Source organism: Plodia interpunctella, chromosome Z (assembly GCF_027563975.2).
Source record: "Plodia interpunctella isolate USDA-ARS_2022_Savannah chromosome Z, ilPloInte3.2, whole genome shotgun sequence".
Lineage (NCBI taxonomy): Eukaryota > Metazoa > Arthropoda > Insecta > Lepidoptera > Pyralidae > Plodia > Plodia interpunctella.
Window position 1 is genome coordinate 11,651,300 of NC_071324.2, and position 27,410 is coordinate 11,678,709.

The 27,410-nt window shown below is 36.5% G+C and overlaps 1 protein-coding gene across 1 annotated transcript in view; it reads right to left on the reverse strand.

Annotated features, from left to right (window-relative positions):
- LanA (Laminin A) overlaps nt 1-26,882 on the reverse strand; it is a 56,034-nt gene extending 29,152 nt beyond the window's left edge. The window contains exons 1-18 of the mRNA XM_053767667.2: nt 26,646-26,882; nt 17,566-17,712; nt 12,718-12,845; nt 11,748-11,856; nt 11,199-11,369; nt 10,789-11,005; nt 9,972-10,181; nt 8,705-8,898; nt 7,592-7,667; nt 6,171-6,308; nt 5,459-5,570; nt 4,675-4,850; nt 3,858-4,034; nt 3,509-3,631; nt 2,728-2,886; nt 1,717-1,970; nt 569-708; nt 343-481 (exon numbers count right to left, since the gene is read on the reverse strand). Coding sequence (XP_053623642.1) covers nt 343-481; nt 569-708; nt 1,717-1,970; nt 2,728-2,886; nt 3,509-3,631; nt 3,858-4,034; nt 4,675-4,850; nt 5,459-5,570; nt 6,171-6,308; nt 7,592-7,667; nt 8,705-8,898; nt 9,972-10,181; nt 10,789-11,005; nt 11,199-11,369; nt 11,748-11,856; nt 12,718-12,845; nt 17,566-17,712; nt 26,646-26,843 — 2,868 coding nt within the window. The 5' untranslated portion in view covers nt 26,844-26,882. The remainder of the gene's footprint in view (nt 1-342; nt 482-568; nt 709-1,716; nt 1,971-2,727; nt 2,887-3,508; nt 3,632-3,857; nt 4,035-4,674; nt 4,851-5,458; nt 5,571-6,170; nt 6,309-7,591; nt 7,668-8,704; nt 8,899-9,971; nt 10,182-10,788; nt 11,006-11,198; nt 11,370-11,747; nt 11,857-12,717; nt 12,846-17,565; nt 17,713-26,645) is intronic.
- Nucleotides 26,883-27,410: the final 528 nt, after the last annotated feature.

Genomic DNA, 27,410 nt, shown 5'->3' on the forward strand with positions numbered 1-27,410 from the left:
ATATTTAATTTTGTATGTAACAGCTGATTTTTGTTCGCGATTTCCGAGTTACTCCCATACTAAAAGTTGTTCAGAATCATGGACTGAGCATGTTGACAAAATATTGCCAATGTATAAAAAGTCACCGTGTCTAATGTTGTTCATACTATAACAACAAAGATTGGTACCGTTGAAAATGATGACTTCAACAGGAGTCGCGTTGGGACTTCTCTGGATGATCGGTTCACCAATTCGGAAGACGCTGGTGTTACGCGGCTCACCATTAGTGCTGTCCGTGCTGTACGGTCGGCGTATTAAAATATAAGTATAACAAGTCACCCTGTACGTTAAGGACATACTCACAATCATGACTTCCTTGGTGGTTTTGATGGTGACAGTCCAGTTTCCGGGGTTCATGACGAAGGGCGACGGTGCCAAGCCCTTCTCCCCCGCCACCGTCACCAGCTGGGGCTCCGTTGTTGGCTTCAGGAGTACGCTGAACCTAATCACAAATAGCATATAGATTATATGCCGTTCAAGTGTCAACAAACAATAAATATTAAAAAAAAACTTTGTCAATAAAACTTACTTTTGTTGAATATCGTTGATATTTTCGGGCGTGATGATGACCGAAGCAATGACGGGATCTTTGAGAGTGTTTGCATACTTGATCACCATCCGATATAGTGAAGATTTCGAGAGTATATGTACAATGTTGATAACTTCGTTCTGGAAATTACACACGATTTCAATTTGCTGACAAATGGATATTTCATATGCTGGAGTATGTTTACAGTTATTGCCATGTACAGTAAACAGCACATCAAGTTACTACGCATGAACCTCTATGGCGCGGTTATAATGGAGACTTTGCAATGAATTTGGGTAGGTTGATGCGTTGTTGACTGTACGAGAATGTACTCTTTTGATTTCTTTATTTCTTACTCTGCTGACATGACTAGTAAACCAGAAGGCCATCAACATATTTGTATACTAATGTGGCACCAATTGTATACGGCGATGGAAAACATCGTGAGGAAATCGGCACTCTTAAAAAAACTAATTGTGTAGATACGATTATTGTTACCTACCCACTGCAACCACAATCTTGTATAAGTCATACATACATTTTTTATATGCAGGCAACTAGGCCCAAGTACCTACATCAAAACAAGCAACTTTTATTCTACGACTTTTCGTTATTCATAGTTTCTTTTTTCATATAAAAAAATACAATCTAATTTGCGATTCTACACATATTAACTCTATGTAATAGCCAAGCAACACGAGACAGTGCAATAGCGTTATATAGCGGACGGCAAAACGACATTGAAACTAAAAAAAGGTTTATTTTTTGAATTTATTACATTTAGACAAAAGTCGTAGAACAAAAGATGTTAGTCTCTATGTACTTTATGCGCCTTTTGAAGTTTATGATACCAGTAGCCTGTATATATATAATTTTACTTGGTTTTTAATTATACCAGCTGAAAATCAGCGCTGTGGCTTTTAGTCACGGCACAAAACTGATTTGGGATCCTTTTCGGCATGAGCCAAAAATAGACACCTAGTTTATACATAACAAATGTAAAACTGTAACTTTATGTTATTTTTTTTGCGGAATAGCTTTTTTCACTTTAGCTGACATAGGCAAGACAGAAGTTCCAGTGTATTTAATTCTACATAATGACCACGAAACCAGTCATGAGGCGGCTCCATTGAAAAAATTATATTTACCTGTAAAACAGAAAAAACGACGTATCCCTTCCACGAGTATCCAGGGAAGACTGCTTCATTGTTCCTGTACCTCACTGGTCCAGAACGCGTTAGACCTTCTTCTACTTCGTACTGGAATTGGTGGAGGGTTGGGAAGTAGTGAGCTCTGATTGGTCGGTCACAACGCCGCCCTTCGACCCTAGAGTGGCAGCGACACTGGCCAGTCCACTTGTCGCAGATGTTGTCGATGGAACCACCGGGATCGCAGTCGCATTCTATGGAAAAATTTGTTGCTCGTATGTGTTTGCTTTCGAAATATCTAAAGACTATCGGCTCGCCCCGGCTTCGCTCGGGTATAACCATAATAAAAATATAAAATACATAACAATAATAATAATAGCCTATGTCACTTCTGAAGGTTTCGCCCATATCTCTGTGTCAAATTTCACCAAAATCGGCCTAGTAATTTTTTACTTTGTTCATTACAAACAAACATGCAATTGTTTCCTCTTTATAATATTAGTATGGATATCCCTTTAGGGAATAGACTTACCCCACATACACTTAACCACATTTTGTCTAATGTTGGATGTCCCGTTGGACATCCAACTTTACCTGTATAAAACCTATACAAAACTATGTAATGGTTTACTTAGATAAACACCATTACATAGTTTTGTATCCCAAGTTAAAAACTAATAGACAACTTAATAAATTATATAAATCGTTTATACGACTATTACAAAACGCACGAACTGAAAACCATACTTATAATAAATCGCAGTATTAACAATTGTATGCTGTAGCAACGAAAATGGTCATACTCAAGGATATTATTGCACTTAGTACATTTTGCAATACATGTCAACATATTTTACCTATGTTCACAAAATAAACGAATTTAAATTTGGATTCAGTGAGAGTGCAAAGACGTTGATTTTATCACAATCAAATAGTATATACCACTAACAGATAAATAAATAATTATAGAAGGTATGTTAAGGTCAAACATTATACAACAAAAGAACTTACCAGTGCAACCGAACACGTTGTCCGACTGGAGCTGGTAGAAGCCGTCGCGGCACTGATCACACTGCCGCTCGCCCACATTCATCTTGCACACGCACTGTCCGCTCTTAGTGTCGCACGCTCCCAGACCGCCGAGGGTCCCGGATACGTTGCAACTACATTCTGTGTCAATGATGCAGCATCAGGTCGTTATCCCTTAAGGGGCAGACATAGGTAAAAGTCGCGAGGCTAAATGCCACATCACGATTACGACTTAAGAGTATGCTCCCATTGCTCTATTGTGCTGGGACGTCCACCATGTGGGCCCTTGGTCCTTATGTTGACATTGGTAAACGGATCAATGTAGGAGAACGCAGACATTGTATGAAGTTTCGACGTACATGTCAGTGTCAAACCTTATAGAAAACAACAAAATGACACGACGGAGATACAATGTACCTACTGCATTGAGCTATGCAAATACGCCCTTAAAAACATTTTTTTTTGTTAATTAAAACGTATTTGAGAACAATATTAGGTAGGAATACATCTTCAACAAATGAATTTATAAGATTAGCGAACTCGTCACAGCTTGGACTTGATGAACTCGCTAAATATCTCGATAAATTTATTAATAACTAATATTACTAGAGAAAGAAAACACTAATTTCATTAAGTGTCTATTACACTCAAAATAGTATTCAGCATTTTATCTACAATTTTTGTATAATTTTTCCTCAGGGACGCAAACGCGATCGACAATGCGATGTATAATTTTTTAGAAAAAAGTAAATATTGAACTTACTTTCGCATCCGACTGGATTATACTCTTGCAAGTTCCAGAACAGAGGTTTGCAGTCATTACAAATACGACCGTGAGCATATTCCTTACAAAGACAGAGTTCTCCTTCGGGTACAGAACCACAACCTGAAAAGAATAATTGAGCGCTAAGGATTTCATCTGGAGTTTCACAAGGGCCTGTACTGGGACCATCACAAAAAACAAGTTTTTATTTTTACTATTTTCGTTATGAATAAGAAAAAAGAACAGACAATATAATTATGTATTAATACTAAGTACAAAGTAACTAAATATTTCAGTAGACCCGCAAAAGGAAATACGGAATAAAGAGTGGTAGCAATTTTGTAATTACCAGCAAATTGGGGGATGACACCCCTCGGGTCGCAGTTGCATTCCTCGCAAACGGGGTAGTTGTAAAATTGTGGCTTGCATTTGTCGCACTTGTTGCCGTCGAAGTTCTGTTTGCAGTGACAGAGGCCTATGTCGTCACATGTAGACCCGAGCGAACCGGACACGTCGCAGTTACAAGCTGGGGGAAGATTTTATTGTCAGATTGGAATATAATCATAAAATAAAAAAAAGTGGTTCATGCCTACTGAGTAGTGTATAAAAAACATTTAAAAACAAAATGGAGCAGTACACAAATAGTACATTGTTTAATTTAATTATCGAACCAAGTAATTGTACTATCGAATACGATTAATGGAATGAGACACATATCGTGCAGATAAGATTTATAAGTAAGTGCTTCTCCAAGTATTATTTTTAACATAGTGTCAGCTAAACTAAATGTGTTACCAATCTACCTAACTTAACAAAACAATCATAAGTGTAAATTTGTGTGTAGAGATAATCGTCAGAACTACTCAACCAATTATTAAATTTCTTTCACCGTTAGAAAGGTAATATTATTTCGTAACATACGTTTACTATCCCGATCTTCCCATGGAGCAAACCATAAATCCAATTTATATTACTTAATTGTAATATAAATATTGGTTATAGTCTTAGTTATATCTTAAATAGTATAGTGATATTGATCGCTATACTATTTAATCAATATCACTGTGTAACAATATCACTAATCTAATCTTAAATAGTATAGTGATATTGATCATTATACTATTAAAAATTAGATTGAATTAATCAAGACGATTTTAACAACTTACGTAAACATTCAGGATATTTGTAGTATCCAGGTGAACATTGAGCGCACTGTTTCCCCCCAAAGCTGACCAGGCAGTTGCACTTTCCGTCTGCGGAACAACTTGTGGATGTGGAACCGGTGGGGGAACAGTTGCAGGGAACACACTGCCGTTCGCGACCTCTGACCTCCATGTAGTATCTACGAGAATAGGACTTTGATTATGTTCATGCTATTAGCGAACATATTGATGCTTATATAATGTATTAACGAAAAATTATCAAAAACGTCTTTTGCGAAGTCAGCTTAATAATAACTGGCTCCTGATTCCGCAAAACATTATATGTGTTGAATTTAATTAGGAAAAATGTTGTGGCCCAAAACAATAAAGTAGTTCTGTTAGGTGTTTATATAAAACAATCTACAACATTTTATTGCCCTCGGAGAAAAGTCATATCGGCGCAGTAAACCGTTGAGGAATTCCCTCGTTGGGAGCCGATCCTGAGCGCGAATAATAAATTATGGAAAATAAAGCGACGTGGATAATTAACTCTTGTAGGACAAGCGGACACAGGCGAACGAACACAGGAGACGTCCCGGGTTCGATCCCCGGTCGGGTCATGATGGAAAATGATCTTTTTCTGATTGGACCGGATCTTGAATGTTTATCTATATATGTATTCGTTATAAAATATAGTATTGTTGAGTTAGTAGCCCATAACACAGGTCTCGAACTTAATTTGGGGCCAGCTTAATCTGTGTGATTTGTCCTAATATATATGTATTTATTTATTGATTAACACGCTTACCCAGAGATGCACTGGTCGCAGCGGGCGCCCCCGAAGCCGACTTTGCAGATGCACTGCCCTGTGACGTCATCGCAAATGGCGGCCTCCGTGCCACTAATGTCGCAATTACATTCTACGAAATTAAATATTAATAACTTAACTGTATTATTGTAGGTATATTTGTTTTCTATCCTATACTACTAATATTATATAATTATAAAGCGAAAGTTTGTATGTGTGTTAGGTTTGTAGTGCTTACCAAAGTTTATCGAACTAACATAACATCGCATTGACAAAGCATCGTTGGAATAAAATATCGTACTATGAAAATAGCGAAATAAGTTTTTCGATATGATAAAAACACAGTATGAACCTTCCGCAAAATCTATATACTAAACGGATTGTTATGAAGTGTACCAAACGTGTAGAATATAACCTGGAATAATACGTAGGGTACTTTTCTTTTATCCCGAAATTCCCATGGGAGCCTCAGGGCGTAACTTGTTCTATATAAAGATAAAAAATTGGATGTATGTGACGGCGTTTGATACTCAATCGAATGAATTTCGACGACTACAAAATTTTGTACTACACGGGTAGAATATAATAGAATAGTAAATCTAGAATAGTGCTTCCCCGAAATTCCTAAGCTAGAGAAGCCTCAGAGCACAGCTAGTAATTAAATAAATTATTGTATGTACCGATGAATAATTGGAGTATGATAGGTACTTACGTTTGCAAGTAGGATAGTTGAAGTACCCCGCTTCGCATTGGTTGCACGTGCGGCCACTGTACTTGCTCTTGCAGGTGCAGTTGCCGGTGTCCTTGTCGCACACCTGCGAGACAGACCCGATGGAGTTGCACTCGCAGTCTGGAAAAAAAAAACAAACAATGTAACAAGGGCCTTCAATGCGTTTACGCATGGCCTTATTCGGTAGCGTCCTCCGCTCATATCTATCAATACTTAACTAGCGGTTGATAGGCGGCTGTTGTTGACAGATACACATAATATACAGAATTTATATTTAAATGGTCTAACAGCACTATACAACACACGAATGTCTGACTACGTCGTTCCTGCTAGATGGGGAAAACCAAAAAGTGCTGGCTTGAAGTCGTCCAGGATGAAATGCGTGCCAATGGTCTGACAATTTGGAATACTTGTGACAGTGCGCAGTGGAGACGAAAAAGTAGGAAAGCTGTCCCTGGGTTCCGACGCGCAACGACTGCGGAAGTAATCGAGAATACGCTCAGAGAGGGACAAATGATTAAAGAATTTATTTTATTTAATTAGATTTCACTTAAAGCTAGCATTTGCAATCACGAAACGATATAAAAGTGGCGGGTGTCACATTTTAATCAAATCAACCAGCATTCAATTATATTAAGTTAATATCTAATAGATTCCACAGAACTAAAAAGACGACCTCCAAAATATATCGGGATCATATCTAATTGTAAACATAGGGTTTTTAAGGCTTCCGCTTTAAAGTACACGGAACGAAGACACGGTATTAATTTTAAATATCATGACGACTTTTAATATCACGGCAAGGACGCGCCCGCCTCCATTACCGCCGTCTATGCTATTTGAGTTTATTCGTCCGTAAATTATCGAGCGTTTCACAATAATACAGGGTAGTCGCCATCAAGTAACAAATAAAGATTTTATCTATCTAAGTATCTAAGAAAAATTAGATGTATTTCTATGTGTATATAGGTAGGTATATGGAGTCTTTGTCACAAATGTTGGAGTGAAAAATCGTTTCAATTAAGTAAACATTGATAAGAACAAAAATATCTACAAAATCCTGCTTCCTACTGACCCTACTTATAAATGCGAAAAATGCGAAAGTTTGTGAGGATGCAATATGCATATTTGTTACTCTTTCGCGCAAAATCTATTGGACGGATTGTTATGAAATGTGGTACACGGTTAGAATATATCTGGAATTACATATAGAATATTTCTTATTCCGAAATTCCTACGGGGCCGAAGCCTCTGAATGAAATCGATCAATAATAGTGACATTTGATTATCATGTTTCATTAGGTGAATGCATTTATATACATTGTCTTCACACAATATATCTTATACTAAAATTTAAACCCTATTATTAACTATTTTGCAATACAAGAATCAAAAATACTTACTTTTACATTCGGTTGAATAGTAACCGTCTGCGCATATCTCACAAGATTTACCAGCGAAGTTGAATTTGCATGGACACTGTAAAGCATTGATTACAAGTTTATTCGTTAGACAAATTAAAAAAAACTCCCGACCTTTGATATTTATTTGCTACAACTCTTGAACGGCTGAACAGATATTCATGAAACATGGCTAAGGACACTCGGGATAAAATTAATCTATGACACAAAAAAAAACTAAACGAAAATTGGTTCATCCGTTTGGGAGCTACGAAGCCACAGACATACAGTCACGTTACTTATAACATCCCTCTTTTTGCATCGGGGGTTAAAAATAGAGATGAGATAAACGTAAGTATGATCAATCTCAGGCTGCTCTGGGAGCGAAGGACATAAATGAATCAAGGGACAGATATGGGCAATTTCCTCACAGGCGATGCGCAAGCAACACAGCCAATTAACCTGTTACTACGAGTATGTCAACATATATCTCATTAGCCCTCCTGTGTTCGCTATGTTTAGCCAATAACTGAGCGAAATTAAATTAAAATCTGTCAGTAGATTTTGCGTTTATTAATTACAAATAACAATACAAACATTTTCTTTGCCTAAGAAGCGTAAGCGTTTGTCAGTTTGTATGTTTGACGCGGGTAATCTCAGACACTACCGAATTGATTTCAAAAATTCTTTCACCATTACAAAGATACATTATCTAAAATGCTATAAGCTCTATATATAAACGCGAAGCCCCGGGCAGCATCTAGTCTTTTATACAACTATACATATATGTATACAAACAGTTAAACTGTAAGTGAGCTATGTTTGTACATAGGAGATATTAAAGAAAAATAATTACGGATCTAAAAAAAATGTTTTAGCTTCTATTAAGTAAATAGAAGCTAAAACATTTTTTTTTAATTTTTGGAACGGAAGATAAAATGGCGTTAACTTTTTCTTGCGTAACGCGTTGTAAAATTTTAGTATAAAAGTTTTTCTCATATAAGATGCAAATAACCTTGTTTTTGAAGAAACATTTTGAAGAACTACAGAATGACAAAAATATTGACCCGACAATCATAATTCTAAATCAAGTCATTTTGAAATGTAATCTCTTACCAAGCCGCCAACAGGAGTGCAGTTATTGCCTTCAGTACCGTTGAGGTTGCACGTGCAGGGCTTGCAGTCGGGGTAGTCGAAGTATCCATATGCGCAGGAGTCGCAGCTCGGCGACTGGAACTCCTTGCGGCATTCACACGTGCCTGTCTCCTCAGCACAGTTGCCGGTGGAAAAGTGCAGATCACATTGGCACGCTGCAATAGGGTAATCCGTTAAACCAAATCTGGCTTATTTCCATATGTCAAAAACAATTATATGAACTAATGAACCACATCGCTGTCGTTGTGGGGAAGATGTCGACCACTTGGGTCACCACGGTTTGGCTTGTCGTCGTAGTGCAGGCCGCATCTCACGCCATGCTACACTGAATGACGTCATCCGTCGCGCTCTTACCAGTGCCGGCGTGCCAGTAGTCCTAGAGCTTACTGGCATTTCAAGAGATGACGGTAAGAGACCTGACGGCATGACACTCATTCCGTGGAAAATGGGCGGTCGTTGGTGTGGGATGCGACGTGCGCTAATGTATCCGACATTAGCTCCATCCCACGTAGCAGCGACTGCCTGTAAGGCTGGCGCGGCTGCGTCGGCGATAGAGTCCGGCAAAAGGCATAAATATCTCTGGGAGAGCTATATATATTTACACCTTTTGCTATAGAGACCCTGGGACCTTGGGTTGCGGATGCAAAAACCCTTTAGGGCTGGTGACTATTTTGGCTAACGTTTGAGTTTGGCCATACAAAGGGGAAATGTCGCCAGCCTTCTTGGGAACTTTGCCGCACGACGACGGCGATTTAGTGTCAATTACTTATTTAAATTAATTTAGTATTTATTATTTTAGTTTTAATTTTTAATTTTATCTTATTATACACAGTCAACTATCATTGATTACTTACTTACAAATGCTGACAAATACATCAGAAAATTATATAAAAGGTGCGCACGCGCAGATTGGCAATTTGGCAGAATCCTGATAGAAAACATCTTTGATTTTATTTAAAAGTGTTTCTGTATTATCTTACACAAAAATCAATTTCTTTAATGGCGTATATATCTAATAACGTTTAAGTAGGTAGGTACCTTATGTTTCAAAACATTTTTAAATCATCGGGGTGTACCATGAAACATAAATCCGTTTTTTTTACACTATATGGGAAAAGGAGACAGCATGTGGACGTTAGTAGCGTGCTACGTGATTATATGTTCGTAGCAGGCCTTCAGAAGATTAAGAAAACAATTTGTCTAGCTGTGTTTGATTATAGAAACTCACGCTGGCACACATCGATTTCGCCCCACTTCTTGTTCCACGGCCGGTAGAACGTTGGCCGACACTTGTTGCAGTTGGTGCCTTCTGTGTTGTGCTGGCAATTCTTGCAAACGCCACCGCCTTCGTACCTCCCGTGGATGTCCAGGGACAGCCGCTTCTCGTCTACTTCTGGATCGTAAACGCACTCCGTCGAGTGGTTGTGGCAGTTGCAAGCTGTAATAATGTACGTGTCAATGCTATAAATAGCATATCATCCTATTTTGACGCCATTTAAAGAAACATGTGACACTAATCCACAATAATTAAATACTACATAATAATATAGCTAAATATAGTATACTAGCGACTAGACTTGGCTTCTCTGGGATAAAACCATAATAAATTGTACACTATTGAAACCTTCCTCTTGAATCACTTTTTTTTATTAAAAAAACTCACATCAAAATCCGCTTGTTAGTCCTAAAGATCTAAGTTTAAATAGAAAGACAGACCGCAGGAAGCTACTTTGTTTCATACTATGTATTGAAGTGTCATCATGAAAGATGCAACATTGCTAATCTCATGTCTTGTCTAGATAAAGGTCAAGGCCAGGCAAGTGAAAATGATTTGCCAAGTGTGAGTGATGTGACTTTCGAATTTTACGGAATCGCAAAACTGTGATATCTGCTGGAATATGCTCACATCCACCTTTAAGTGTTTACATCTATATCATTTCTCAAGAACCGGGTAATTCGATTTGAGTTCTGGAACTTCTGTAGTCATTAACAACTCAAACAAGAAAGATTTCTTATTTTTAAAGTCACTATACAAAAACACTCACGTTCGCACTCAAACTTGTCCCAATTCTGGGAGATCCTCCATTTCTTCTGTTCGAACCCTGGACAGCACTGCGCGCACTGCGGGCCGCACGTGTTGTGCTGACAGCGGCAGACGAGGATATTGCTCTCGGTCGGAGGGTTCTCCGGGTCACAATTGTCTGCGTGGCCGTTGCACATGCACCGACCACCGATACTGATGTCTTTTATACTGTAGAAGTACTGGAAGCGATTGGTCAACATTAATTGTAGTTATAGGTCACCAAGCTAGGACATTGGCGGACATATACCATTTAGAAATCTGTTTCAGTCAACCAACAATAGATTGGATGCAAGCAGATATCGGTATACGTCCAGATGTTTCTAATTAAATAATATATATATTTTGTAAAAAATAAATAATAAATGTACGCACCCTTCGTGTCACAGTGGGGTCTTGCCTCGCGACGGACATGAGATGTCCCAACATGTTCTTGGTCCGCATGAAGCGCAGGCGCACGTTGGTGGCGCGCGTCCATTCTTGTAACACTGACGAGTTGAAGTACTTGTTCGCCGATGGTCGTGAGTTCAGTAAAGATATGGGGATCTAGAAACAATTACGAATCATATGCCATTCGAAGGAGGTTGAGATAATACATTTTTCATCCCAAGACCCCGATCAATTGTGAAACTAGCCACGCACATCGGGCGCGTGCCATTGTGCTATTGAGTTCTACCAATTGCTACTTCGAATGTAATATTTTGTTTGTTTTACACACACTTAATAGCTTTATTCATCGAATGGGAGCCAGTGAATCCGTTGCGAAAGGCGCTGATGTTGTGCCGCGCATGCGCCCGTTTCGAACGTCAAAATTTTGTTTGAATAACGATTCCTTTCACATAACACTAACACCCTTAGCGTTGAATTCTGGAATTAGCATTGTTCTTAGCTGCAAAAGGATGAAAGAAACGACTATATACATACCTCTCCCCCTTCCAAGGGCACGATTCTGGAATATTCCGTGCTGCAGATGACAGAGTCGTCTCGTGTGATCGGCTGCAGGCTCTCCTCGCCAAAGTACAGTTTGCAGTCACTAAAAATATGCCATTGCATTAATAATTAAACAAAATTGTACCCAATTAGGTAGGTATTCCATATTTGGTCTGCACACAATAGTGGAATGTCACTTTTATCTGGGGGCACGGCGGTGCCCCCGCCAAGTCGACCAAAAAAGCGTCATTTATTTGTTAGTTCTCGTTGTACTTTTATAGTTTTTTACTACTTGTACTTTATTTATCAGAAATGCGTGCTTTTTGATTGTGAAATATTGACGTCACTCTGACAGCTACGTCATACACGTTTTTAAGCATAGATTTAGAAAAGCTCCGCGCGATTTAATGATTTTCTGTTAATACTAAACTATAGAAATTACAGGTACTGATCAGATTAATATGGATGTCGAAGGCCATGTAAGTATAGTGGATAAGAAAAGTGGAGAAGAAAAAGTGGGAAAACGGACCCTGGGCCGACGCTGAACGTGTGAGGGAGTAACCCGGAAAAAACTCAAACGAAAGAGAGTTTTTTTTATACTACTGAGAAAACAAACAGGTATTCGGCCCACCTAATGGGAAGTGATCACGGACAGACTGGATGTCTGCATGCGTGGTCACACGCGCGTTGTTGATTGAATATTTTTACGACCTTTTGATGAACTCCATGGTAATAATCTCAAGGGAAAATCATTTCTTGGAAGTTCCTTTACACTTACTATTGGGAGAAAAAATTGTTAGATAATTCTGTTGTCTCGTTGAGATTATCAAAGTTTATTTTGCTAAAGTCAAGACGATTTCAATGAATTATTGGATGTAAAAGAACATTTTGGAAACAATTTCATTTTCAGTGTTGGTAGGTGGGCAACCTCGCAGTTCTTGGGAGGAAGTTTCTTTATACTTACTATTGGGAATCGGAGAAATATTGCCAAGGCTTGAAGGTCTTGCCGTAATCTGTGGACTTCTCCAGCGCCCAGAGACCTGGTCTCGGGGATATGCCCATCCGGACGAACACATACGCCACATGGAACTCCTGTTGGAGGAAAAGATTAGTTGAAACCTGCTTCGTGTCGAAACGGGACGATATGATAAAAAACACATAATGTTAGTTTAATTAATCGATTTTATTTTCAGCGGAGTCAGTAATTTCCTGGATGAGTACCAATATCCTTCTCCACACTTCAAACTAGATGTATGTAAAATTTCTAGTAGATTGGTTGAGTAGATAGAGTGTGAAGTGGTAACAAACAAACTTTCTATCGCATAGTTAATATTGGTTTGGATATGAATATTTTTTTTGTTATATTCGGAACTAGCTGCGCCCCGGGTCTTCGCTCCCATGATAATTTATTAGGGGCTCGAATGACATTAAGACATATCCAACTAATATTATAAATGCGAAAGCTTGTGAGGATTTGTGTATGTATGCATGTATGTCTGTTTCACACAAAATCTCTTGACCGAGGTACACGGGTACAATATAACCTGGAATAACACATAAGGTATTTTTTCTCCCGAAATTCCCACGGGAGCGATGCCTCAGGGCGCATCTAATACACTATACAATTACAAAGTATACAATTACATCTAGTACACTATACATGTACAAAGAAATCAGGGTCTAAGTTACTCCGTGACAAAGTCTAGATGTTGGCACATCTAGGATCACGTAAATAGTTAGTAGCTTAATATATTTGCGTTAGCTCTGTTGCGGCACCTGATTAAATAAAATTACATACATTTTATTGGACATAAAACATAAATCTATTTTCAATAGTAACGTTTAATCGTGTGACCTCGCCCTTTGGCACATAAAGTTTTTATTATCTGTGTTCAGTACCGCCCATTGCGTCCGGTGTGTAATGTGCCTTATGTCAGTAGTGTACATACATATAGATAGATACACTGTCGGCCATCGTAGTCGTGTTAATGAAGTACATTGCTGGTTTTACATTGCGTTGATATAAAGCTCATTTTATGAACCAGCAATGTTTGAGCCGCTGCGATCGTGGCCAGTTACGCAATGACGTAACAGCAAACTAACACGCGCAATGAGAGTGATGATAACATTTCTTGCCGTTAGCTAATGAAGTTTTAAATTAGACAGTTTCAAGAAAAACATAATGGTCTTATTTTATTCTATACTAGCTGTTGCCCGCGACTACGACTGCTCTTAACACTTTTGCCGACGCCCGATGAGAAATAAATACATAAAAAATATAAGTATGTACGCCCCAACCGTTTCGTAGAAGTCGGTTAAAAGGAGTTTAAATATTATTGCTGCTATAGTAGTAGTGCGTCCGCGAACGTGTAAACTTCGTAGACACATACCTATATAAAAATCAAATGCAATTTAATTTCCTTGTCATTTCCAGCATAATATTGTAGTCGTGGGCAACAAACATTCCTTTCCAAGAATTAAAAACAAACACCAATCAATATACCTAAAATCTTAGTCAAAATATTTACTTAATAGGTATTTAATTACAACTACAATGTCTTGTGTGTTGTCAACTACCGAACCGAAACGTAACAGATCGCGTTTATTTTTGCTCGCAAGAAAATCCATGAGCCGTATCCAGTAGTCTATATATCGATGTTTAGGAATATTTCAAAAAGCTATGCTATACAGATAAACTAAAACTAAGTTAAAACAAGAATTTAAAAAACACGCCTTCGTTAAAGCTTCTCTTTTTTGCGCTATCGTGTAAAAATTAAAACGGATATTGTTTCATAGACAGAATATTCGAAATATTCATGTTTCAGTTATCGGCGAATCTCGCTCGGAATTTACATAGTATCTACTGAAAAAATTTGCTATGAAATTAAATGGGGTGCTATTTTTAAATTGAACACACTCATACTCGTCGAAATTTCTGTGAGTAATTCGGAGACGGAAGAGTAGTCTTTGTATACCTATATAGAAGATGATTCCAAGAAGTTAGGCTAAGCGGTTTGATAAAATTTTGTGTATATAGGTACCTACGTCCGTTGATACTGTGTCGGTTCGTGAGTAAAGGGACCCTGGACAACGACATATTAGCAGTAGCGTAAGTATAAAGCTGTCACCTCGGATATAAACAAAAACATCGCGCACTGATTTGGGCAGCAACAATGTCATTCTAGTACAGTAAAGCAAGTACATACTTTCTCGACGCAAACGGACCGTTCTTTGGTATGTTTATTAGGGTAGCAGATTACAGAAAAATGTGTATCTAACCAGAAATACCACTATACGGCACCTTTACCTATGGAGCGACACATATGATATGAATACATAAAAAAAGATTTATTACAAAAGTGACAATTTTCGCAAAAGTTTTCAAAGTTGTCAGAGAAATCTTATTGCAATAATACCTACTTATTTCTAACAGACATAATAATCATGTTCGTCTAGTAAAACGTTGAAGTGTTCCCTCGTCGGGAGCCGTACCTACACCATAAGGTCGTGCTTTATATAATGCTCATCATGCATTGCTTAACGTGTGTACAAGATTTCAGCTCAGCCAGTTAAGATATCTGCTTCAAAATCGAGTTACAAGATTTCACCCGAACATACATTGAAAGATAATAATAAAAGCTTGTAAAAAAAGTGTTTCTATTTCGAAAATTCCACTGAAATAGAGTTTGATAAATAAAAGTCATTCGCAAGGCGCAAAGTGTATACATGTTGCAAGTCGCGCAGGCAATGAAAATCTAGACTATGCTCACTATATAGGTATCAAATTTCGCATAGTACCGATGTCATAGGATCGTAAGTTTCGCATAGCAGCACCAGAACAGCCAGCATTTCATATCATCAGCATTACATAGGTAGAGGTATTTACATAATAAGAGTACATATTGATGTACTCATGTTATGTGTCATATCTTGATATGCGGTAGGTAGTAAGATATATTTTGATCTATATTATATGTATAATTAGCTTTATGAATGTGTTGGTTAAGTCAAGAACATTGTGCTAAGTTTAAATGTCATATGAGATGAATGTTTTTCATTTCGCCCTATTGCATCTAAATCTTAATTCTCTTAATTGATGGAGAGCCTCCATTTTAGGACCCTCGCGTGAAATTATTTGCACGAAAGACCCATGTGCGAAAGACAGTTACGAGCAAGACCCATGGGTGAAAGGCAAAAAGGTGGTTAATTTACTTTTCGCGCAATTGTATTGCGCGCTCGTGTCTTTCGCGCAAGAGTACCAAATTCTAAGGTACTGGCTGCTCATATGGCGCTTCTCTGTATGTCTCTTCAATTGCTCAAACGCCATTGAGCCTTATTGAGCGCCATAGACAATGCTTTGGTACTAGCTAGGGATTGGTCCTTACAAAGAACGCAAGAGTCGACTCACAAGAAAGTAAACAATTTAAATTGCTGTTGCACGAATAAAAATAATTTTAAAATAGCACCCCAAAAATGCAAGGTAATTTCCTGAAAGTTGATATTCATCAGTTCGAGACCTGAAAATGCAGTGCTGAAATGCTTGTCTATAATTAATTTGATGTCGGCACAGCAGCGGCGCGTCGGTGAAGTAACGCGGGTCATCGACCTTCCAGTGCGGCATAACCTTGCTATTTCGGGACATGTCCCGAATGCAACGCCACGCATGGACACATGGGACTTTTGCTTTTAGATGTCTATAATTAAACATTTTACTGCCTATGCAATACAATGAGTGACAATATGTATTAAAGTTTCAGTTAAAGGTTTTATTTATTAATCACTCGGGTGTAAACAACCTAAACTTAGGAACTACAATTCAAAAAATAAGACCTAGGTAATAACATAGCCTATCAAGTGTATTGCTTTCTGGCCACGAGCCTAAAAGGCCGGAAGCATTAGGTAGGTACTATGAAAGCGATTTAGCAACTTAATTTACTTATTAATTAAAGTTAATGAAAAACACCGCTGAGTCTTGAAAAATGAATATTCTTAACAAGTTTTGATTATATTTAGTAACGCATAATTAACATAGGAATGAAAATACAACTAAAATCTCTGTATTAAATTAACTAAAGTTAAATTGAATTAAATATTGTAAGATCAACACAAAACATTTACAACATTTTTTTACCAACTTAATTAGAGCTTACTGGGTGGTTTCTACAGGTACCTACCTACTTATTTATCTGTGCAAACTTCAAAATATGCGGCGAAAGGCTTCCTAGCGACAACGTGAAGATGTCATACAATAAGATATGGGTAATCTCAAAATCTAGTTTAAACCTTTTTATTTATGGATTGAATCACCCATTTTATTGAGGGTTTCAATCCCATCCGTACTTTCCCACGAATATTCTTAGATTAAGCTAATATTATAAATGCGAAAGTAAGTTTCTTTGTTTATTCGTAACTCTTTACGCTTTATCTCCTCAACCAATCTTTTTGATAATTTTCATTTCAAGACATTGGTTATTTTTCATTACGGAAACAGTACATTTTCCGTGAGAAACTCAAGCGGACGAAGCCGCTGCCAAAATCTAGTGGGTTATAACCCAGACTCGGGCGTTTATTTGGGTGATTACCCGTAACTTTTTACCTGATTACAATCAGTTTTTACTTGGTGTTACGCATAGAATTGGTCCTTTTTGTATTGCTGCAACACAGTACACTTGCTCTTCAATTGTGCTTTGTGAATACTGTGTTTTATTTTGTGTTTTTAGTCTGGTTGTGTATTGTGTTGTTTATTTTAACAACTAAATGTTTACAAATAAATGTTTTATCTATCTATCTATCTATCTATCTAAAATCTCACCTGGCCCAGATCGATGGTGAGGTTGACCTCATTATATTTCATGCCGCGTGAAAGTGGAGGGCTCTGCCACCACGTCTCCATGCCGTCCACAGCGTACTCAGGCGGGTGCTTCTTGGTGTCGCTCGTCGCATCGCAAATGTCGCAGATCTGGGGGAATATCGTGTTGATTATATATCGATTAGTAAGCCTTTTCGGGCGGCGAGGTCTGATATGAGTGAATTAGGTGAACAATTTCATAGTCGTATTTCCTTATGGCTGAGGGTTGTGGTTATGAGGGTTGTGGTGGTAGGACGTGGAATGAAACACAACAACTTTCTTGGCACTATTAATGGAGTGGTTTGCTCCATTTCACACACAAATCAATAATCAACGAGTGTGCAGGATTCCTCACGTATATTATATAAATTTCCTGTTATATATTAATTACCTACTTATCTCAATTCAAATTATTTATTTTGCCTCTGGTACACTATCAACATCAGCTCCGCATCAGTATTTACTCTGTGTCGTAGTATGTAAATTAATATCAATGTGTTAAATTTATTGCAGCCGAAATTTGATACAAATATTATATATTAATCACAAATTAACGATATTCCATTACTTTTTAGGTTGGAATTTAATTCGTCTTATGTTATAATTGTGTTATGTTACAATATAGGTCATATTTTTTATGTTTTATGTAAGTAATTAAGCACGGAATAAATGAAAATGATTGAAATGCAAAAATATGGACAATACTTTTGAAGTATAGAACAAAATTATCTACGGGGCTACCCAATCGTAAGAAGATTGGGTAAAATTTCTAGGTATCCCATATTTTTTACCCTAACTACTGCCTACGTGCTACTTTAGTTTATATTTTAGTGTTTGGACTTTGTCAAAATCCGTCCAGTAAATTTTACGTATTTGACTAATAATCAATTCGTGTCTATTCACGACATTGAAACTTCTGCATGTTATTTATTACGTACAATTCAGTATTATTCCTAGAAACTATCGAAATGGGAGTCAAAAATATACAGGGTTAATTGTATCAAACGCATAACATCCTAAATACTACTTGGATACATCAAAACAAGCAACTTTTATTCTATGACTTTTCGTGATTCGTAGTTTAAAAAAAAAAACTCAAAACAAAAAATCTTAACTCTATGTAATAGCCAAGCAACCGAAACAGTACAGTAGCGTTATGTAGCGGAATCGAACATAGAGTTAACGTTTTATAGAAACGACATTAAAACTAAAAAAAGGATTTTTTTCCAAAATAGAATCTATTTGTGTGCAAGTGACTGAACCTACAACAAATAAATTGAAACAATATTATCAAAGAGCGACCATGAAATCACCACGCCACGGGACGCAAAGGAAGTGCCCATTCATACTTTTGACCAAATTTGAGAAAAAAAAAACCAAGACAAGAGATTGTTTGCATTTGGCCGCCATGTGTCTGCAAATTCGACGAACTTACCCGAGAATATCGAAGAAAACAGACTTATTGAAACATAATAACGTGTTAGAATAATTTTCGTTTTCTTTTTTGTGTGATTTTGTTTTTGTGATCTATGGTTCGAATTGATTTTTGCCGTTTAAAACTTTTAGGGTGGGTCGCACCCACACCACATACCTTTGATGTAAACTTTAACCTGCGCACCGCACATTTGATTGATATAACCAAACTTTAATGTTTCTTTTTTCATTTAATATCTTTTCGGTCATCACCGTGAAAACATAATTGTAATATCAGCTTGAATCATTGATTTAAGCGAACAGTGAAGTCCTGTGTGGTCCATTAGCACATAAGAATGAGAGTTTATCGGCTGGACCTTATTTATTAACAGTATTATTATATTTTCAATACATGGTAATTATTTCCTAATTCATCGTATGGCGAAAGTAGGGTTAAAGAATTACGTTAGTTAAAGATTGAAGAATACGCTTAGTTAAATTTGTTTCATTTAAGCGGGTTCATCATATTAATTTTTTTTTGTAATAATAACTGCATACTTACTGAAAACCTTTAACTGATTTAAATGAGTGAGCAATCAATGAACCTAAACGTAGTCCAGAAAAATAAGTTACAACTTTTTTTTTGCGGATGTCCAATATATTTATTTTCCAAACATCAATAGTTCCAATCATTTTCCGAAGTTCTGTTGTGGGTGTTGAACGAAGAGAAGCACGAAGCTCTATCAAATAGTGTCTATTTAATTTTGTATTAGTGTTTCAGAGAAAAATATAATTAACAGACAGTTAAGTATCATACCGGGAATTTTAATTTATAGAAGCCGGCACCACGTTCTCTCCCACGGAATAAGTAGGTAGAGGGAAATCACGTTCATTGGAATTGTATCTATCAATATACTAATTAAAATTAGAGTTTTTATTTATAGGGATTGGAATATTATGAATCAAGCATTCAGTGTGTGCCAAATGAGTTTGTGGCCCAAGCTCAAAAATGAACTAAGTTCACTAAAAAGGCTATTTTATTTGACTCAAAGTAGTCTCAAATAAAAGGTACAATGTCTTTTGCTTATAAATATATGTTAAAATAACGGCTTGTGGATATTTTTAGGTGAAATAAAATACGGTTAAGCCAATGATAAGTTAAAAAGTAAATAAAAATGTTTATAATATGTTAATGTTAATAAAAAACATTGTACTTCATTCACAATAATATAAGCACTGAGTTAAAAATACATTAAAACTTTTACAATAAATACTCACACTAAATAGTAATTACATTAAATAATAATATATGAACGAACATAACCCGCCCGCCATATCATCTGTCATATTTTCCCCAGCCTGTTCTATTTTTCACTTTTTTTTTTATAAATGGCCAGTAGCGCGTTGTTAAATTCAGTATTTTTTTTTATATGGTGCTTGAAGTGTCTAAAGCATTTCATTTAATTATTATGACCGTGTATTTTAGTACCTATTCATAGACATCAGATTTTTTAATATATTTATTTACATTTTAGCTATTGTGTGAAGTGAGATGACAAAACCGCAATAGCATTTCCAAGAAATTCTTTGTTGTGTTTCATTCTACGTAATGCTCTCGACTCTAAGTCTGAGAGTCTCAGTCATGTAATACTTGGTATTACATGTCTGAGACTCAGCACTCAGCAATAGAAAGATAAATTTTATTTTTATTCCACTGTAGTCTTTCAAAAAAATTATAGACAATTTTAGTTCTGCTGTTGTTCAAGCTCAATTTTGATATATAACTCGTGGGGATTTCGGGATAAAAAATACCCATGTGTTATTCCAGGTAGCCGTGTATCAAATTTCCAGTCGATTTCGCGTGAAAGAGTAACAAACATACATCCTCAAAAACTTTCTCGTTTACAATATTAGCAGGATAGTAGGACCAGCAAAAAAGGTATGGTCTTTAAGGTTGTCGTAGGCCGATGGATATTTTGGTTCTGTTGGCTCACTTATTTCGTGGTAAACAAGTAAGGTATAAGACAAATTTACTCAATAATACTTCTTTGAATAAAATTCTATTGCAGACAATCAATCAACAAAAATACCACGACCTAGTAAAAGAGTAGAATCTTTTGTGTCCTTTTTCGTTCTTTCAACAGGATCTCAACCATTACGTAAACCAAAATTGTATTAAATAAATACATTATTATTAATGAAATTTAAAAGATATGTAGGATATGTTAATAGAATTTTTAAAATTGTTGGGCAACAAAATCGGTTAAGTCGTTTTTGAAATATTCACAATTTTGTAAAAACTCATCAAAAAATTATATTCGCGTGGTGTAAGTTCGCGGCGAACAAATTGTTATAGAAAATAGATTTATTTAACTAACAGCAATATAGAAGCCAACTGATAAAAGGGTCAATAATATGGTACACGTCTATTACTGTAATACAAATGATAAGGCCTCATCAACGGCCGCTTAGTATTTAAACATGTTGATGACCCTATATATATCTATATAACTATTATTCACATGTGTGTATTTCTGCTTTTAGTCGATTTCGATTCACTATTCCTGTATTTTCTCAATCTCACTGGCAGATTTCAAGTATTACCGATAAATCCGATCCCATCAAAAACATTCTGGGAAAAATCTAGCCAAGTCTGTTTAAGTAAATCTTTAGGTAAACCGAGCCAAGTCAAGGTAATATTTATTACGATTTTTAGATTACTTTTGTTAGATTTTACATGACCGATCGTTGAACATTCTTAAGCATAATTTCGTGTTAACAGACAGATGACCATGTCCGAGTTTTTTGTGAATATAAAACATGCACATCAACAGCAACGATTGCAATAAAAATAAAATTGTTCCAACAAAATGTTTTCCAACAAAGGATTTCCTAAATCGTTGTTGAAATCTCAGGACGTAGTGTTGACATTTATTTTGTGCTTTGTGAAGAACATTAGGTCAACTTGACATTAGTATTGCTTTGTATTGTCATTTTGTTCTTTAAGTAGTACCTACGCGGGGTCTTGGAGTATATTTCACAAGATCATAGAATAATTTAGATGTACAATTATGTGAGAGTAAATTTAAAATAATACCATATTTATTAGATTTTAATAGAATATTTTATAAGATTTTTTAATGTCAGCATCAGTACAGCATCCACTGTTACATTGATAAAAGAATGCTGGACATTATCAGCATCCGCTGATAAAGCTAATATCTACAACAATAATGACAGCAATAACCGGAGTATATAGTATATATGTACATTTGTTTGTTTGTAATAACTATATTGTATTGTTCATGTTTTTTACGTAATGGGCCGAACTGAGAAAAAAAATCCATTTAATCAATTATTTTTCTCTGTTAGACCTAAGTATTACTCCATATTCCTTAGAATTAATGGGACACACCGCTTACACCTTGAGTTCGAAGCGACCTCACAGCCTGGAATACAGCCGAGAACACGCGAGAATGACAGCGAGAATGTAGATAATGACTACTTAATTATTTACTACGGGCTATTGTTCAAAATAGCTGGAATTTGGTTGACACGAGTCATCTCGGCTCCCGACCTGATAACGGCCTCAATGATAAGCTATCTCTATCCTGGGTGATAAGCGGCCGATGGCTCCCGTTACGAAACCTTGTTAGCATTCTTATTGACGACCTCGGTGGCGCAGTGGTAAAGTGCTTGCCTCTGAACCGAGAGGTCCCGGGTTCGATCCCCGGTCGGGTCATGATGGAAAAATATCATTTTCTGATTGGCCCGGGTCTTGGATTTTATCTATATATGTATTTGTTATAAAGTATAGTATCGTTGAGTTAGTATTATCCCATAACACAAGTCTCAAGCTCAATCTGTGTTATTTGTGTAATATAATTATTTATTTATTAATTATAAATTGTGGAAATTGATGCGGTAGTAGGGCCAATTCGAGATCGATAGATCCCATAGTTGGTGAGTGGTGTTTCGAAAGAAAGCGGAATATGTAAGAAAAATGTCAAAAAACCGGATCTTGGGCCCCAACTGTCACTGCTGAGGAAGAAACCGGGAAAACGCTTAAATTAAAAAGAGGTTTGAATTCCACTTCCACGTTTTTGATGAAAGTTTTGATGGGAGCAAACCAAAAAGAGAGGCATGATAGCAGTGGCTTGTGGCTATGATATGAATCTGATGATAACTAGGGAGTTGCCAGGAAACCCAACCAATATTATAAATGAGTAAGTAAGTTTGTTTTTTACGTCCTCACGCTTTATATATATATATTTTTTAAATTTTTATATTAGGACAAATCACACAGATTGAGCTAGCCTCAAAGTAAGTTCGAGACTTGTGTTATGGGATGCTAACTCAACGCTACTATATTTTATAACAAATACATATATAGATAAACATCCAAGACACGGGCCAATGAGAAAAAGATCATTTTCCATCATGACCCGACCGGGGATCGAACCCGGGACCTCTCGGTTCAGTGTTCGGTTCGGTCGTCAACTTAACCTATCTTCGAAATTTCTCATACATTGGATAATTGTGTACTTGGCTACTTTTCATTCCCGGAATAATTTCATTTCACAATGAAAACTCACGTGTTCGTAAAAGTGGGTAAACGTTTTTAACAAAATATTTTAGTTCCAGAAATTCGTATCCTTACATATTGTGAAAAGAAGTCCTCCTTTGTCGCGCCTGTCTGTCTGTATGAACGCGATAAACTTAAACTACTGGACTACCGGAATTCTGGACGATCGATTTATAATATCTACTAGCGGTCTGTCGGGGCTTTGCTCGGGTAAAGCCATCATTTTTTTTTAAGTTTCATGGCCGCATAACCATGATTTTGCCAACGTCAAGGTTGAGATTGACACGGAATATCATGTTATAATATCAATATTGAAACACGATTCAGTGTAACCTAAAATATAAAAGTATATAAATATATTATATAGGTACATACATACGGATATAGGGGAGAGTAAATAAAAATTATAAGTAGATATATAAATTATAAAATCATCATAATTTACACATACCCTCCGCGGGAATCACACCAATCAGACAGACAGACGTGAGAGATAGAGAATTTCTTTTATAATGTGTAATGTAGTTTAAACCTGTTATATATAATTAAGCCGTTATAGTCAAACATATATATAAAGTTGTAGTTTCAAAGCCGTTTCTGTTCGAGTATCCTGTATCGGGAAATAAGGCTCATCTTTTGAGAGTCGGAGATCCGGTGCCGTATTGATCTCTACAGCCAGCAAAACAACTTGAAGCGATGTTTGCTTCACCGATCCATAGAATATTATATATATTTAGAGAGTACGCACCATATAAATTATGTACTTATTATATTCTTGTTACTTTTAATTTAGTTTATTTTAGGATAATTACAATTTTATTAGTCCATAATCAAAAGTTAAATTTGAAATTATAAAGAAACCCCGCCACCTCTGTGTTTCTAAACTGACACGTGGATATTGCTTGCAACCTCATGTCAACTAGAAAAGAGTTGATGATTTCCATTGCAAACATAGCTGAGAACAATCTCGATTACATTATCTTCAAATAAAAAAATACTAGATCAAAATCGGTTCATCCGTTTGGCTGCTACGATACCACGGTCGGACAAACAGATACACAGACACGGTAAACTTATAACTCCCTAGTCGTTGGGGGTTAATAAAATGCATTTACATTACTCTATAATTAATATTTATATATAACATTCTTAAACCTGAGATAATTAATTTTGAAAACAAGATGTTTGTATAAAATGTTTTGTTTGCGTTGCATATCGCATCCATTCATAAAGAGACAACTGCAGTGCACACTGCACACCGATGAAAACTATATTAAAAACTAAAATAGCATTGCACTGTAATCAGTTTTCTGTTCCAAAACTCGATCAACAAATAATAGTGTAATGAATTCGCATCTAAAGCAGTGACTAAGTTTCAGTTCATTGTTTGAAAGCTTGTAATTGAATAATATGCATATTCCTGAGAAAACATGACAAAACGCAAATTTAAAAGAAGTAAAAAAATAAAATTACTTTAACTTCTATAGCTTAACAAGGCTAGCGAGTGAGACTGTTCGCCTGAGTTCGATAGGTCCCAATTAGGTTCGAATCCTACTCATGCCACATGATTTTATACACCAATCTTTGTCTTTATATCTTTATTCATCTCGCACAATTGTTACTAGAAGTATTATCCTTAAAAGTAAAGAACTAAGTTTCCTTAATGCTAGAAATTGTGAGAGAATGGTGTCCGAGATAAGTTTCAAAGAAACTTTAACTGAAAATCTATCATGTATATGTGGTTTTCATTGGCTACCACATGTTTCCGGTGAAGAAAACATAATTAGGAAACCTGTACACTGGTTGCTAATTTAAGTTCAATAGTGTGATACGACTATTTGCCACAAGATATCGGTAAGCAGTCGTCAGTCATGGCAAACGCCGACTTGAATAAAATTTGACACCAGTGATAGTAATAACTCATTCGAAAAGAAAGACCTACCTATACCTAGTACCTATCTCCTCGTAAGCAAATAAGAGCAAAGCAGGGTCCACACATAAGTCCACTGCCGTGGCTGTCTATTGGCGATAAACAACAAAAGCTACAGTACGGATTTTCATGCGGTTATCACCTATAGGCAGCGTGATTCTTGGGGAAGGTTTACAGTAATCAGTATGATTCAACAAAACAATAGTTTATTACTACAACTTGAGATGGAACCTAAGTTGCAGCATCTTTATGAAGCGGATACGACTAATTTTTATCTTTATAAATACCCACGATTTCTCAGGCCCGATGTTATGCCTAAATGGAAGTAGGTGGTTGTTGCGAGGTGTGTATTTAATAAAGATGTCGTTACACGTCACGAAACTAACATGCACATTATTTGTTTGTTAACCATATGGTTAAATATCCCAATAATAGTTTATCACTACATGGTTTAAAACAAAGTTGCTTCCCGCTGTCTGTCCCTGAATGCTTAGATCACTAAAACTAAGCGACGGATTTTGATGCGAGTATTTTTAAATAGATTGATTCAGGTTTTGATGTATAATTTGTTATGGTTGTACCCGAACGAAGCCGGGACGGGCCGCTAGTATTATATATAATAGGATGTATATCCAATGTCCAAATAATTCGTAAAAATTTGGAGAATGTTTATATGATATTGTAATGTATATCTTTGACGAAAGAACTAAGAACTATTGGACGGGTCTCGTTGAAATAGTGTATATTTGATCTATAAATTTATAGATCAAATATACACTTACTTAGATTACTAAACACACTACACTTAGATTTATAAATTCTGTACTATTTGATCTCAATGACTATGTTAAAAATGGGACGTATTTTTAACATAGTCAGACAGACAAGCAAAGCAATACTAATTACTTTATAGATACCTCCACCGGTATTTAGGTTGTATGTTTTTTTTCGCAATCGCATAGAAATTAACTAATTCTATGACAAAGATAATTTGTTCTTAACAGTAAAACGTACATGAACACACAATTTTTCTGCCAGGTTTATCCTCGTTTAGGCCGTCGTCGATTAAAAACAGGCTCATCCACCCAAAATCGCAGATAAAAACAAAAAATTCACCTGTCCTTGGATCACGTGTTCATCTTCGCCAGTGTTGGCTCCTCCCAGCTTGCAATACAACTCTTGCCCTTCGTCTCCGCATGTCGCAGTGGCCGTGATTTTTTTCCCTTGAGCTAAGTTGACGTATGGCGGCGTTAGTATTTGAGCGTGGGCGATTGTGAAGTATAGGAGTAACGTGAGTAGCGCACGGCGCGCCATGTTGCGCGTGCGCCGGTCCGCCGCGGAATGATACGATGCCGGGGTGCGGGGTGACTTCCCGGGGTTTCGACGGGATTTTGAGGCAGATAAGAAACTTTTTGCCTAAACTGTAGCGGTTGTTAATGGCAGTATCGCAGACTCTTGCGCAGGATTGTAAATTTGGACAATGATATAGTTTGTTTTGTTATTTTCGAAAGTCGACATGAAAGATTTAGCGGAATATTTTTTCTGAAAATCTATTGTCTAATAATATACATATTATTACATTACGAGTATTTTGCCTTTTGATGTACGCAATCCTTAAATTCTAGAGTATTGGTTGCATCTAGAGATTTACGTACTTTTTCATAAAGTTTTTTGAAAGTCTATTTCATTATTTAATTTAAAAAAAATTCTCCATAATAAGGCTAAGATTCCGTGCCATGTAAATATTGCTGAATTTCAAGAATCTATTTAAATTAAAAATGTGGTTATGAGAAGCTTACTAAAAGCCTAATTATCCATTAAATCGATCATATGAATACACTCAAAAACATGGGTGGGTTCAACAGACTGTATTTGTCTGTA